General features: G+C 50.6%; 1 protein-coding gene across 4 annotated transcripts in view; it reads left to right on the forward strand.

Moving 5' to 3' along the window:
* The window catches only part of COX4I2 (cytochrome c oxidase subunit 4I2), a 215,565-nt gene that overhangs the window by 126,493 nt on the left and 73,640 nt on the right, over positions 1 to 15,432 (forward strand). For all 4 annotated transcript variants that reach the window (XM_069650979.1, XM_069650977.1, XM_069650976.1 and 1 more), the window contains exon 2: positions 10,918 to 11,017. In XM_069650979.1, the coding sequence (XP_069507080.1) occupies positions 10,918 to 11,017 (100 nt within the window). The remainder of the gene's footprint in view (positions 1 to 10,917; positions 11,018 to 15,432) is intronic.

Below are 15,432 nucleotides of genomic sequence, written 5' to 3' on the forward strand. Positions count from 1 at the left end.
CTGCTCATTTGAGCGTTCAGTCTGGACGCAAATAGATCTGCGTGAAACGGTCCCCAGAGCTTCTCTATCCGCTGGAATGTCGCTCTGTGCAGCATCCAGTCGCTGGTGTCTGTGAGATGTCTGGAGTTCCAGTCTGCCACCACGTTCTGGGCTCCTGGTAGATATTCTGCCGTCACTGCCGTTCCCGACTCCAGACAAGAGTGCCAGAAGTTCTTGGCTATCTCTGCTAACAATCTGGACTTCGTCCCACCTAAGTGATTAATGTATCTGACTGCTGAGATGTTGTCCATCTTCAGAAGTATACATGAGTTCACTCTGTCCTTGGTGAAAGCTCTGATAGCAAAAGAGCCGGCCAGAAGCTCCAGGCAGTTTATGTGAAGCTTGAGCTCCTCCGAGCTCCATCTGCCTCCCGTTTGGAGTTCTCCGCATTGGGCACCCCAGCCTGCTCTGCTGGCGTCCGATTCTATTACCATGTCGGGGCGGTCGCCAAAAATGGCTCTGCCGTTCCATTTATTTTTAAATATTTTTATTGGCATTTATGTATGCTTGTACATTGAAGCATCAAGAGCGTGGTGAGGGTGAGTCACCTAAAGTATAACATATATGCAATTTAAGCTTGGTAAGGGTGGGCAACTTAACTTAACAAATAACAAAAATAACACTAACTGTCCGCATGTCCTCCGGGATGTTGGGCTCATCGCTTTGTTGTCAGACCCTCGTCTCAGGTCGGTGAGGGCTGGCCGATCATACTAGAGCGTTTTGTGGAGGGGAGTGTGGGTTTGATGTTCCAGTGTCTCGGTCGACCCCACTCGATGGTCCAGGGGGGGTAGACTCAAGGGGGCTTGAGGCTCGTTGAGGAAATCAAGTCTCTCAGGAGGGACTTCCAAGCCTCCAGCGCGGTGCTTGGATCTTCTCCGCCTCGGTTTATCCCTTCCTCCCACGCCCTGGTTTCGGCTGCCGTCCATCTTAGCATCTCCTTAGTCCAGGGTTCGTGTCTGGGGCCAGTCGGGGATTTCCAAGCCATGGCAATTGTTCTCTTCGTGAGTGCGCATGCAATGTCCATAAACTTCACCAGGTGTTTGATTTTACTCAACCTGGGGTGGGTACCCAGGAGGCATTCCTTAGGTGTCCATTCATATGTCTCCAACCCAGCTCTCCTGCAGGTCTGTTCGACGGCGGACCAGAGTTTCTGTGTTTTAGGGCAGGTCCAGAACATGTGGATCATGTCGGCGTGGTCGGCAGTGCACCATGGGCAGGTCGGAGCCACCTTGTCGGAGAATGTGGCTATCCTATGCGGAGTCATGTAGGTCCTGTAGAGGATATTGAGCTGAATCAGCCTGAACCTCGCATTCCGGGATATCTCCTTTGGGTATGATAGGGCCCTTGACCATTCTCCTTCTGTGATTTCGGTCCCTAAGTCAGACTCCCATTTCTCTTTCAGGCGTGCGCTTCTTGGGTTGGTCCTGTCGTTTATTTGGATGTACAATCTCGACGTCGGTTTCCAGCCGTCGCCGACACCATACAGCTCCTGCACAAGTGGGCGTGTGTCCGGCTCCTCAGGCCATTCAGTCCATTTCTCTTTGGCAACCTGTCTCACCTTCTGGTACCATAGGAATTGTCCTGGGGGGAGTCCATCTGTCTGTTGCAGTGATTCAAAGTCTCTAAACAGCCCATCGCTGAACATGTCTCCCCATGAGTAAAGGCCGTGGTGCTCCCATCTCCTCATCGCCGATAAGTCGCTGTTGGTTTTGCACACGTCTGCCAGGATGGGAATCTCTGGTGCGTACGGGTGCCGTAGCCCCAGCATAGCTGTGACCTTTGTCCATACCTGTCGCCCCAGCTGTGCTATCATGGGTGGGTCATGAGGCCCCACTTGCTTGTTCCATATTAGCTCCTTGGGGTGCATGGGGGAGGTTAGTTGGTGCAGGAGATTCGTCTCTGCCGAGGGGTCGTCACATAGCCATTTTGCGATATGGGTCAGTTGTGCCGCCAGGTAATACCTCTGAAAGTCGGGAAGCTGAACGCCACCCTCAGCGTAGGGGAGCGTAAGGATGTTCAGTGCAAGCTTGTGTCTGGTCCGGCCCCACAGAAAGTCTCTTAATAGGGATTCTAGCTTCCTGAAGAAGGGTGGTGGGATGTAGTATGTTATGTTTGTGAAGTAGTAAAGAAATCTGGGCAATATTATCATTTTGGATATTGCCACTCTACCCATCATTGAGAGCGGCAGTTTCGACCAGAATTTAATAGATCTGCGTACTCCGGACATGGCCACCTCCGTGTTGCAGTCATGGGTAGAGGCCGGCGTGTGCTTAATGGTGAGGCCCAGGTAGCGGAACGCCTCCACCTGCCATTTAATCCCAATCGTAGGGAGTTCGTCAGCGCTCTTGCCTCTGAGTCCAGCCAGGGGGAAGGAGCATGATTTCTGGCGGCTAAATTTTATCCCTGAGTATTTCGCGAAGTTGTCTAGGATATCCAGGGCTATAGGGGCGTTTATCTGGGGGTCTCGTAGGTATAGGAGGACGTCATCGGCATACAGGGAGATGATATTGTCTGTTCCGCCCAAGCTGATGCCGGCATCGAAGAGCTGATTCCTGAAATAGATCGCCACCGGTTCAAGGCCCAGAATGTATAACATTGGGGAGAGGGGACATCCCTGCCTGGTTCCCCTCTGGATGGGCCACGCCCGCGATATCATGCTGCCAGTCTTCACTCTCGCAACTGGGTTGTTGTAAAGCACCTCGACCCAGCGAACAAATTGATCGCCGAGCCCAAATTCCCTCAGGGTCTCAATCAGCCACTCCCAGAAGATCGAGTCGAAAGCCTTGATGGCATCTAGCGACAATACTGCCAGGTCTTCGGTGGATTCGGCCGTGTATGCTATCACATGCTGGAGTCTACGCAGGTCGGCCGTGGTGTTGCGTCCCGGAACGAAGCCAGTTTGGTCTTCGTGTACCAGGGTTCCTATTACTTTCGAGAGCCTCTTTGCCAGAATAGTTGTTAGTATTTTGCTGTCGTAGTTCAGGAGCGCTATTGGGCGGTATGAGTCACAGTTTTCAGGTGGTTTGCCAGGCTTAAGCAGTGGGACTATAAGGGTCTCCCTCATGCTGCTAGGTAACCCCCCAGTTTCGAATGCTTCCGCGTAGACTTCTTGTAGTATGGGGGATAGGAGCCCCTCGTATGCCTTGTAGAACTCCGGTGTAAGGCCGTCTGTTCCGGGGGTTTTGCTCGTGGAAAGGGATCTGATCGCCTCGGAAATGTCCTCGGGCGTGATGGGCTCCCCCAGCATGTCTCTCTGCTCCTGATTCAGTCTGGGTAGACCGACTTCCTCCAAGGTGTCTTTGATATCAGCCTTGGGTATGCGATTGGTATGGGCGTATAGTTCGGCATAGTAATCAGAGAAGGTGTCGTTTTGGCTCTGCCGTTCCATGCCTCCATGTTTTGGAGCCACCACTCTAGCTCTGTTCGGGCTTCTTGGTCTAGCTGGACTAGCTGGTGATAGCCGAGCCCTTGCTGTAGGTGTCTTATTTTCAACCTCTGGAGCGCTCGATAATGAAGGGGCCCTGGGAATATCGCTTGAATTGACGCCGCCAGCAGACCCACAATTCTTGCGATTGATCGCAGCGATGTGGTCGGTCTGGCGAGGCAGGTCCTTATCTCCCTTCGAATATCCCTGATCTTCCTGTTCGGCAGCTCCAGGGTCGCAGACCTGGTATCTATAATGAAACCTAGGAATTCTATCCTCCTGGCTGGTACAGTTTCTGATTTCTCTTGGTTCACTAGGAATCCCAAAGAGGTTAGTAGGTTCGCTACCCATCTGGTCTGATATCGCAGCGCTTCTTCGCTGCTTGCCATTATTAGGATATCGTCTAGGTAGATGATGATCCGAATGCCCTTCTCTCTGATTGCTGCTACTGGTCTCATCATTTTCGTAAATGCCCAGGGAGCGGACGCTAGTCCGAAAGGCATCGTGGCGAACTGCCATAATCGCCCGTCCCAGTTGAAGGCCAGGAAGGGTCGGTATTCCTGATCTACTGGGATCGTGAGATACGCGTCTTTCAGGTCTATCCTTGTGAGCCAGTCGCCCTGTCTGAGCGTGTCTCTCAGTTGGTGGGTCCCTTCCATCTTGAAGTGGTTGTAAACTACCCACTCGTTCAAGTCCTTCAGATTTATTACTAGCCTCACTTTCTCTTTCCTGTGAACCAGGAACATATTGCTTATAAATTTCGGAGCTACGCATGGCTCGATGGCCCGTTTCTCCGCTAAACTCTGAAGTTCTGTTCGCAACAGGGCTGCTTCTGTTCGCGCTGTCACCATCAACCTGGGGGTTCTGTATTGGACTGGGGTCTGAGTAAATTGTATGTGTAGGCCTCTGACTGACTGAAGCACCCAAGCGTCGCAGGAAAGCGTGCGCCAGTTCTCCCAGTACATCGCTGTCCTCCCCCCTACTGCAGGGTAAGCGGATACTCTCACCTGTGGGAACGTATTGACCTCTTCCCTGTCCTCTGCCTCGCTTTCCTCTGGGGAAACGGCCTCTGGGTTGGAAGAAGGTGTCTGGCTTCTTATCTTCCCAATATTGCGCTCTGTTCGATTGAGGCCTTCTGGCTGCCTGATAACGACCGGACGCTCGGCCTCTGTAGCGACCGGTCCCTCCAAAAACCCTTCGGGGGAAGATTTTTCTAATGGAGGCTTGCGCTTTCTCCAATGAGGTGTAGGTCCCTACGAACCTCCCCATCTCCTTTCCGAAGGTCTCGCCGAACAGCAGTCCTTGCGCGGCCTCTCCTGCTTCGTAGGAGGACAGGTCTCCTAGCTTTTGATCTATCTTCAAAAGAAGTCCCCTCCTGCGCTGTGAGGATATGGCGCAGTTCGCATTACCCAACAGGCATACGGCTCTTTGGGCCCAGTTCGCTAATACATCCGGGTCAATTTCTTCCCCTGTGTCTTTCGCTCTTTCGGCCAGGTCCATGATCTTGGCTAATGGGCCTGCTAGATCCAGGACCTTCTCCTGACAACTCCTCCAGGAGCGGTCGATCCCTTTCTTAGGGTCTCTATTCGATTTCGCCACAAACGCTAACATTTTAGGGTCCAATTCTGGCGCTTCTGCTACCTTCCCTGGGAGTTCCGGCCTGGGGCATTCCGCCCTCATTCTTTGCCTCACTTCCTTCTCTAAGGCCTTGCGCAGCCTCTGCGTCATGTATCGTGCCACTCTCGGGGAGGGCACCCATTCCGAAGATCTCGAGTTCCTAATCTCCTCGGGTTGGAACATGCCTGAGGTTTCCACTTCTAGGTGATTCAGTTTTCTCAGTCTCTTTTTCGGAGGCGGTAGGCTCCCTTCATCTCCGTCTTTATCTTCCTCCTCCTGCAAGGATGTTGGAGATTCTACGAATTCCTCTTCTCGAGGGACCTCCTCTCCTGAGTCTCCCATATTCTCTTCCCCTGGGTAGGGGGTCATGAGGCTCGGCACCTCCGACTTGGCCATAAAGGCTTCTCTGAGCCTATTGAAAGCGTCGGATGCCTCCGGGGCCTTTGGATTCGCCCCTTCAGGTTGGCCCGGGGGGGTCAGAAGAGTTCGCGCTCTTCCGGGCCTTCGTACACCCCTGAGGGCTCTCTGGCGTGGCCCTGGTGGACGTGCTTGTTGATGGTACGGTGCTTCTGTCCTTTTGGCTTAGGAAAGTCTCGATAGTTAGCAGGCGGTCCTGCAGGGGTCTGACTCCTAGAGCCACTGCCTCTGAGTGAATTACCCAGCAAGTCCTTGAAGCTCTGAGCCAGATCTTCCGAGTACGTGGCTTCTTGCTCCTCCTCACTCCACTCAAAATCGGCCATGATATGTGCTGGTAGGTGCCTGATAGTACCTGAAAAGGTGTAAGGGCACGTCCACTTCTCACTCCTTTATCTAGAGGCTGCACCAGACTGCAAAGCAGCTTCTTTACTTTTTTCAGTGTAGGCACTGAGTTCACCAATTCGCTCTTATGAGCGCTCTCCGGTAAAGATTATCGATCTAGCTCTGCCGGGGAATCGGGTCGCACTGCCTGCGCAGCGGTTAGCCCCTCCTTCCCGAGGGAGGGAGGGAGGGCTCGTCCCTCGTTCTATACGCAGAGTTCCTCGGCGAAGCCCCGCCTCCGCGAGGGCGGGGGGACTTGGGAAAGACGTATCTCCTCCGGCGTCGTCCGCGTTGGGCGTTAACTCTGTCTCTCGCGCCTCCCTCACGAAGGTGGGGGTCTCGCTCCCTCACTGTCGGCGCGAGTACGGTGTCTCAGGCCGGCCCCTGAGGTGCTGATACTGCAGCACGGGGCCAGGCTAAAAACAAATTAAAGTAAAGGATTGTCGAATCCTCCCTACGCTGCGCGATCCCTGCGCGCTGTCCTAATGATAGGTCATGAGAAAAACGCCATCTATCATCGCTACAACTGATAACCCAAGACAAAAACTGACAGAAATGCGCAGCTAAGTGAAAGGGTACTTATCTCTTGGAGAGCAGGAAAAGAAGAGGAGGTTTACAGGAAGAGGAAGGACTAGGTCACATGACCAGGACACTGGGTTCAGGGCCTAGGCTGATGGGAAATGAAGTTTTGAAAAAGAAAAAAAAAAAAAATGTGTTTGTGCCATCGTAAAGATGGACATTTTATTTGTTGTGTTGAAACTTCTGGAGAGCAAATAAATAAGAAGATGAAGCATAATGCTCGCCTCCGTCTTGACATAGAATCATAGGCCGGCCTCGCTTTGCGCTTTGCTCTTTCTGTGTACCAGCGTCGCAGTGACAGGTGTTTGCTATGGAAACTCCCGCCATTGCTGACATAAGTGACCATGGAACCCATTGTCATGAAAGGGGTGCTGTGATGTAGAATTAGAGCAGCAGCAATTTGTTTGTTTTTGTTCCCCTTCCTCCTCCGCCCCCTGCCGTGGGGACCTGCATGGACCTCTGACGTGACCAGAGGACCCAACTGCAGGGTCTACAAGTGAATTTGTAATGTATTTTATATTTCTTGATTTCATTTTTGTTCGTGCATTTTGTAATGATATGCTTCTAGAGCAATGCCGTTCGTGCATAATTGCTCTGGTGCTAGAATAAACTCCTCGCTGGTTTCAAAATGTGTGTAATGTGGCATTTGTATAGCACCTGTTGCCGTTGGTATGGCCTCAAAGCGCTGTTGCATTTGTAGGACTTGGGTATGAGAGATTAGTCTGGGGGGGGGTTCAGAATGCGTGTGTGCATTTTGCCAGCACGAAGGTAGGGAAGGGTGAGTCGCTGCTAGCGACCCGAGTAGAACTGGCTTGTGGTTGGTTGCTGTGAAGGCTGGCGGGAGAGTATGTGTGCCACTGGTGGTGTCCAGCTAGACAACATTTGCATCACAAGACTTGGCTGCGGTGATGTGTGATATGAGGTAGAGTAGAGGGTGGATGGCCGTGCCTTTGGTATAGGTACGGTTAGTGTGATGCATACCCAAGTGTCATGGTTGATTACTTGTTTAATTTTTGCATTGGCGGTCCTGCCTGAGGGTCCACGGTGGTGGAACTCAGTCTAAAGTTGTATCCATGCTCGTCTCATTTTTAAAAAACTTTCCTCGTTTTCAATATTAATTTTAAACACCCCTTATTACCGAAATCAAGGAGTAAGTAACAATTACACCACCCTTATGTCTGAACACGTCGTCTTCCAAGAGAACCAGACATCTGTGTACTGCACTTTTATCTCAACACAAGTCACTGTGCCTGATTCAGAGCATAAACCTCAGCCAAGAACTTTCACGTAGGACTTTTCCAGTTAGGTGCCAGAACCCATGGTTTTCCGCTAATTAGTAGGGCAAGAGATTTGTTGCCAATAGAGGTTGGCCTCAAGCAGACACGGTCTGTCATAGGGCTTATGGAAGCATTTGAGCTTAGTCAAGAATATCTCCACTCTGCCCTGACGCAAGGAGGGAGCACTGCGATGCGCCCTTGGGGTACAGGCAATCGCGCGTTGCATCCTACACTCGAGCCTTGATGCAGCTGAAGCCTTGTGTGGGCCGGTGGAGGTATGCTGCTGGCCTGCTGGTACAGGGAGGAATGCTGCACGACTTCTTACCGTGTCGGTGCACGATACTGCTGCATGTGGTACCCCAGTTGGGCCCTGGTTCCCCTCTGCTCCTAGTTTTCCATCCTAGTGCAAATGAACAGTCCATTGCGGTTTGTTCTCGCTGCCACACTTTGGAATGTGGCAGTAAGTTGGCACACAGCCTGGGATCCTGTGGTCATGATGATGATGATGATGGTGGTGGTCTGAATGCCACCTGTCGTGTGCTTCCTGATCTGCAATGGAGGCTGTTTGGGGGAAGGGGGGTGGGGGGGGGGGGAGTTATTTCTCAGATTGTGGGTGGGCTTGCTTTTAATACTACACACTGCACCTGTGATCATGCACCTCCCTCATAGTTATCTGTGCTTTCCTACAGCGAGGTGTCGCTAACTCCTCATCTGACACAGTGGATGGGGACGCTGGCGGTAGAGCTGGGTTTTTCAATCTCCTTGCACTACGATGGTGGCATCGCCAAGATTCAAACAAAGGAGGGGCACAGAGGGGGGGCACACCCCTTTTTGTGCATCTCCCCTCACATCAGATTGTAGGCACTAAACCATTAAGTCACTAATGACCCATCATTCGCGGTTTCCTGCACGACATTCGGATTGGAGGGGCTGCTCTTGGCTGCAGGGTGTCTTAACAGCACTTCGTTGTTGTGCAGGTGCATTGATTGCGGCCCTGTGTGTGCGCTGTGCTGCAGACACAGCACTGCAGACCGTGCAGGGAAAGTAGCCCAGCTGAGGTAGGGGGTGCACAAGGTGGGGGGGGGGCAGGATTTCAGAGGGGCCCGGTCCCCCCACTGCTGTCTGATCATCCCTGATCTTTGGTGGAATCTGTGCAGCTCGCCACTTCTGCCCCCGAGTTGGTGGTGGACCTGAAAGTGCTGCCTCGCCTGGTCTCTTGGCGCTATACATGTGTATGTCCTGTACCGATACATGCCCCAGAGAGATCTGTGACCGTGTAGAAGCAGAGTTGGGCGATGGCTTCATTTGACCACATGCAATGCTGGCATCCCCAGGGCACACACAGCAAGTGGAGCTGACCAAGCGCAGCATGGCTCCCCGTACTCTTGGGGTGCCGACAGTCTTCTAAATATCACCTGCCTCCCCGAATCTCTTCTGCTCCCAGGTCAGGGTGACTCTCTCAAACTGCATCTGGGATTTCTTGCTTCTCCTGCCCCTACCAGGTGTCACATAGTGGCGTGGCACATGTCTTCACTCTGTTCAAGGGGTGCACGCCGTCACCCACTTCCCCCAGGAATGTCGAGCTGGCACTTGTTTTTCACCCTGTACAGCTCACTGAGCCCAGTCTGTGCTGTGTAAGCCGAGCCAGCCCAAAATCTCACCGACTGGGGCCCCAGTGCATCACCTCACCTTCCCCTTCTTGCTGCAGCTGCGCTAAAAATGCCCTCTGGCTCATGAAGGCTTTCTTAAGTATGTTTTAGCCCGCCACCAGCAAAAACATAGCTCCTGAAAGCTGCCGGAAAGCGAATGCAAGCTCTAGCCATGTGTCCCTGCCCGCCCTCCAAGTCATATGGACAAACTTCAGGCCAACCTTTCCAAAAGTTTGTTCTTTTTTTGCTGGAAAGTTAATGCAGGGCTACGCTTGCCCCGCAAGCTGCCGCACTCCAAAGGGAGCAGATTCAGGGTTGCATTTGCGACAACGCATGACTGCATCACGAGGGATGGGCACGCGAGAGGGGTCCGAGCAAGCTCACTGTGATGTAATACTCGGTGTGCTCGCTGAAGACCAAGATCCGTTTGCGGTGTGCAATGTGACGCTAAGCCCACCTGCGAGCAACGCGGCGGCGCAAGAGAACTGAATGCTGGGAACTGACTGTGCAGAGGCATCGATTAACTATTATTGAGGGGGCGGGCTCTATTGGCACGAGCAATCGAGCCTGGTCACCCGAAATGTTATAGCCATGCCACTCCAAATATGTGCAATGATGCTGGGAAATTGCCGCCCATCCTACAGAATATCTTTGCATTATCGGTCTGCCTTCAACCTTTGCAAAGTTGTTGCAGTATCGAAGCTTTGGGAGGCTGGGTGGTATAAGCGCCTAGAAACTGTATAGCTCGTGCCTTCTGTTGTCCTATAACTTGCATTTGAGTCTTACAGGCTCGCCCTGCTCTCCCTCTTCCAGTGCTCATCCAAGTCCCCTCACGCCACCTCCTGCATTCCAGGTACTCTGACACAAACCAGAAGTTGGGTGAAAAGTGCTGTAATGCTAACACACACCAGTGCATAGGAGGGCCCCTCCCAGCCCCCGCTCATCCTTGTGTACAATGCAGTAGCTAGATCTATTCTCAACCCCTTAACAGCATGTATCATAACAAACGTGCCATTTAGCCAAAGAGGGGGAAGAAAGTACATTTCATAAGTGCAGGCTGTTTCTGCGAGGCAGCCTTGGGATTTGAGCCCGCAGCGGCATCCCTGTGTACGTCTCAGGAGGGGCTCTTCATGGCCGGCATCCTGAGGCCTCCCAGTATTCTAAAGATCGGCTGTTCTGTGCTCTGCGACATCACTTCCATGGCTGTTTCGTTGTTAGGCCAGTCTCTTAGGCAAGTCTTTAGGCCAGTCAGGTTGTATGCAGGGAATCTCAAAGAAACCAAAAGAAAGTGCAGAATCAGAAATGTAACATGCAAGAGTCCTCTCTTGTGGAGCAAGGCTACGAGTCGGGGAGAAATGCAGGTGGTCTATGCCAGGGATTGTTGGGTGCAGGGTCAGGTCTACATTTGAAAATAAGGTGCTCCTCAGTGCCATGAAGGCAATCTAGCTTCTTCACGTGTGTTCCTAAAGAAGGCAACACTTTTTTACTGTGGTCACTAACCTGTGCTTACTCTTGTACCCCTCGCTTTGTACAGATGCTGTCACTGCCATCCTTGCGTCTGGGAGCTGGGCTGAGACGAGGCCTTCTGGCTGCTGCCAATGTCCGAGCTGCTCACCACGGCCATGAGGGGCAAGGTAAGCGAATGCTAAACCGGGGAGTGTTCAAATCGTCCATGGATGTTTGTATAGGGGGCTGAGGGGTTAATGAGGAAATCGTAGGGCAAAAGAGGAGCCAATGCAGCAACATGCCCTCTTTCAATCTTACATGGGGGTTTCTGATGCCCCGGTCGACTTGTCCTTTCCACTGAAAAGGGTGTCATGGCGCTGACTGACGTTCTGTAATCCATAACATGGAATAAAGCCTTGACTGTAACTATTGAGTTCTAGGACCACAATCGACCCCCGCCCCCCACCCCTTGGCGATGCATGACATGGGGCCAAGAATGATGGACTTGCTTAATGTTGGGCTGAAATATTCGAAAGCCCCATTTGCTGGCAAGTTCTATGTGGTGTGCAGTGAGGACTGCCGTCTGCCCACCCTGGCTCTGTAAAGTCCGGTAAGTGGAGGGGTGGACTAGGAAGCCCCTACCTGACCACCAAGAGATCTGGGCAGCCCACTGGTAAGACTAGACTATCAGACAATGTTGAGCATATAGTTGGGACTAGGCCACCAGGTGTTTTGTGAGCACGAAGTAGTGACTAGGTCTGCTAAACCACTAGGAACTTTAGGGCATTGGTGTCAAAGCCCACGAGAACGCCTGGCAAATTTGGGCCTAAAAGTAGTGTGGATTCCCTCAAGGAGGTGGTGTAGAGCTACTGGTCTGCCAGGCAATGTTTAGTCTTGGAGGTAGAAAGTATCGCAATGCTAGGGGCCCATTTGAGGGCTGAAGAGGGCCCAATTGCAGGACACAAAGCAAATGTACCATCTGCGAACCAGCAAGGGAATGTGTAATGTAGGAGTTGAGTCACTTCAACAGTCTCACCGGCTAGTAGTGGGGAGAATCAGGGAGCCAGGTCGTGAGCGGCCTATATTGGGATGGCTGCATATTGGGGGTTCCTGGCGTAGGATCTTGGTTGCTTCTTTACTAGTATATTGTCCAACGCTTTTGGAATTGTTTCACTCGGTGGATCTATTGGTCAGCAGTGGAGTGGGCCAGTGAGGCAGGTGCCGCTCGTTGGGATTGGTAAAGGGTTTGAGTTAGCAGGCCTCGCTAGAGGCTAGTTGCAGGTCTGCTTTGACAACGACCTAGTGCAGGACTCGGCAAGTGAGGCTGGCCAATCAGGGCGGAGAGTAGGACAGGAACCAGGTGACGCTGAAGGGGAAAAGGGTACAGCAGAGTGAAAAGGGCTGGGGTGTGGAGTAAGGGGAATGGGACGAGAAGATGCCGGCACTGTAGTAACATGTGGGCGGGGGGGGGGTGGATTTGGAGGAAGGAGCAAGGTGAGGGCAGAAAGTATTCGGGGGGCCAAGGAAAGATGTTATGTTTTCTAGATGACTTCCTGTGTGTGGGGCGAGAGGGTGGGGACACGTGCTCCACTCTGGTGGTTCCAAGGCGTTATGTTGAACAAAAACCTTTCACAATTCCAAACACATTAAGTAAGACACAATGATTTTTAATTCAGAATAAAATTACACAACATCACTTGTATACACTTTAATGCATTTTAAAAGCATGTTACTATTAAAATGATTAAGGACCGAAAGATCAGCAACATTCAATCATTCGAATGCCCATTAATCTCATGTATCGGATGCATCAGAAACACAATGGAGGAATACGTGGTGAGGGGTCAAAGGTGGTAGCCGTTATTTACGCGATCTTCTCAGTCTCAAAGAAAGGGGTAGGATATTTACAGCTAGCGCGCACAGTCTTCATTAATGCTAAGAATTCAATGGTGCAGGTACCAGACTAGGTGCGCGGTGCCAAGCATACCAGACCCACAGAACCGTGTAGCTACAGTGCAACCGCGCCATTTCCTAACGCAGTTTCCTGATATGATTAATCCCATAAACTCATATTCAGCTAAACTGGGGATGGCCCCCGAATGGGAGACAATCACTAGTGCAATTGTAATGGATACCTGCTTCCTATTCCTCTACACTTGAGAGTTTTCAGAATAACTGCCCGCCTCGAGATGGATGTCTTGAATGTAGTACAGGGCATTCCAAGATCAAATGAAGTGTCCAATCTGCCCGAAATGCAAATGCTCCCTGTACGCCTTTCAGCAGGTAATCGGCATGGCCCTACAACTTCACGAGTATGCAGACCATTGCACCTGAACTTTATCAACCAAATTATAGGACTGCGAGAGGAGACTTAGAACCAGGGATAGGTTTATATGTAACTTCAACTAAATCATTTGCAGACACGAAACTCTAAATGAATGTGTCTAACCCCTCCCCACCAGTTTACCCCCTTACCCCAGCCCCCCTATATTAAAACAAGTTTGTTTTCATTATTCTAGTTTCGTTATAACCTACCTCTCCGTAAATGTGCTCGTTATAATCACTGGCTACCATATATATTCTTCATCGTTTCGGGTTGGCAAGGCTTTCTCCATTTGCAATATCCTCCCAGTCTCGGAAGTTCCTTCTTTCTGATGAGTGAGGCAGGAGACTCTGGGTCAATGCCTGCCTCTACTAGAAACCTCAACCCCTAAATGAGACTTTCGCCCCCCTCCCTGGCACCCCCCCAATATGTAGTAAAAGGCGAATTCCTCCCCTTCATTCTTCTATAGAGGATTAATGCATTACATGTATACGCATATTCACCCCATGACCTTAAACCAAACTACTAATCGCCATGGGCAGCTAGGGAAGGTGGGGGGCGGGGCGGGGAATTCCAGGATACAGTTGAGTGTTAGTGTCCATTCAAGACTCTCCACATTCCCCGATTATCATGAATGAGAAAATTCATCTTAATTTATGTTTTTTATTTCATGCAATATTTGCCAATTTTTGTGTTCTGATTTAATCCACTTGCATTCTACAACTCTTTCCTCTTGGCGCAGTGTCTTATCCCAGTCGTTCTCCTTTGGATCGGGACACATTTCTCTTTTATGATTCATTACAGGAATATCCAGCTAGTTATGTAGAGTGATAAGCGGGCACGGCTTCCAGCGTCAAGGGGTGCATCTGCCAGTTCAGATTCTCTGAGATGGATAGTGGAGCACATCTGCCAATTCTCTGTTGGTGACCAACTTCAAATCATGCTTACCCTCAGATTTAATCCTCTTGTGGTGTTTAAGCGTTTGAGTCGGCCGGTTCCCAGAATTATTACTCGCAGTATTAATCTAGTACACCCAGAGAAGAGCCTAATTTTAAAGGACATCATCGCTTGGTCACTATTGGAGCTTTTTAAAATCGTAGAAGAAATCCGGTTTAGGAGGGGATTAGAAACCAACATAAAATCTATGGTTGAACTGGGCAGTGGACCAAACCAGGTAGGTTGGCATGGACAATCGCCATACACGTTGCCAATAATTTTAATAGGGTTCCATTTACTCATAAACTTAGCCCACATAAGGCCCTGGCCTCCCTCTTGAGTTGGCACCAGGATCAGGTGACTGGATGGCCGGATGCTACTTAGATCTTCAATGGAGAATGTTGCGCAGACTATGTAGCTGGGAACGCACGTGGCAGCACTTTATCCCGCTCAGGTCTTCTAGAATCGTCACTTTCCGAGCCAGGGTTACAATACATATGAATCAATACATGTTCACTCTGTCCCTTGACTGATTTGATCAATTTTGCTACAAGTGCAATCTGAGTTTTTTTTTTATTCGTCACATGGTTTCAAATCAAATCTTTCAATATTCAGTACAAAAACAGAATAACGTTTTTTAAAGTGCATTACAGAAATCTGTACATATGTGCAATTACATGAAAGATAATAAAAATGAACTGACCAAGTATAAGCTTTCTTTATTATGGTTTTAAATCCATCAATCGGGGGTGGGGGGGATCTCCAGCAGCCATATTTCTTCTAAGTGTACAATATCACTCTTTATTAGGCTCATTTTTTGGTAGTTAAAAAGCTATTAAAACCTTATACCAACATAACGGGGATAAAGTTTCGTCATTAACATTCTGGACTGACGCCGACTGTGGATGACGGGGTGGCTGGAAGCCATGACCAGTAACCAGCGTTTTCTTTGGCAGAAATCGATTGAGCAGCCTGCGACCCTCTCCTCCCATTGAAAAATGTGGAACTGGGGTTACACTTAGTTTTTTCTTTCCCCTCCCTACCCTAAACAAGTCAGTTGAAGGAACTTCCACGCCCAGCCGTTCTCCCTACAGCTAGTCGTGTGTCGTGTCCTCTTTCCAAAAAAGATTGAGCGGAGCGCGCTAACCACATGCCAGCTGCGCGTCAAAGTGCACTGCATCTATTAACAGCCAGCCAAGTGCCCAGATTGTGGAATCGATAGTGACTCCACATAGAAATTTACATTACAGCCACTTGGAATAATCTGTGGCAACCAGGCCATACTTGCAATTGGTGCGCACTGTGCGTTTGAGAGCCAGGAGGCACAACGCAGGTGATCATGGT

This window comes from Ambystoma mexicanum, chromosome 3p (genome assembly GCF_040938575.1).
Source record: "Ambystoma mexicanum isolate Mex_15411 chromosome 3p, UKY_AmexF1_1, whole genome shotgun sequence".
In the NCBI taxonomy this organism is placed as follows: domain Eukaryota; kingdom Metazoa; phylum Chordata; class Amphibia; order Caudata; family Ambystomatidae; genus Ambystoma; species Ambystoma mexicanum.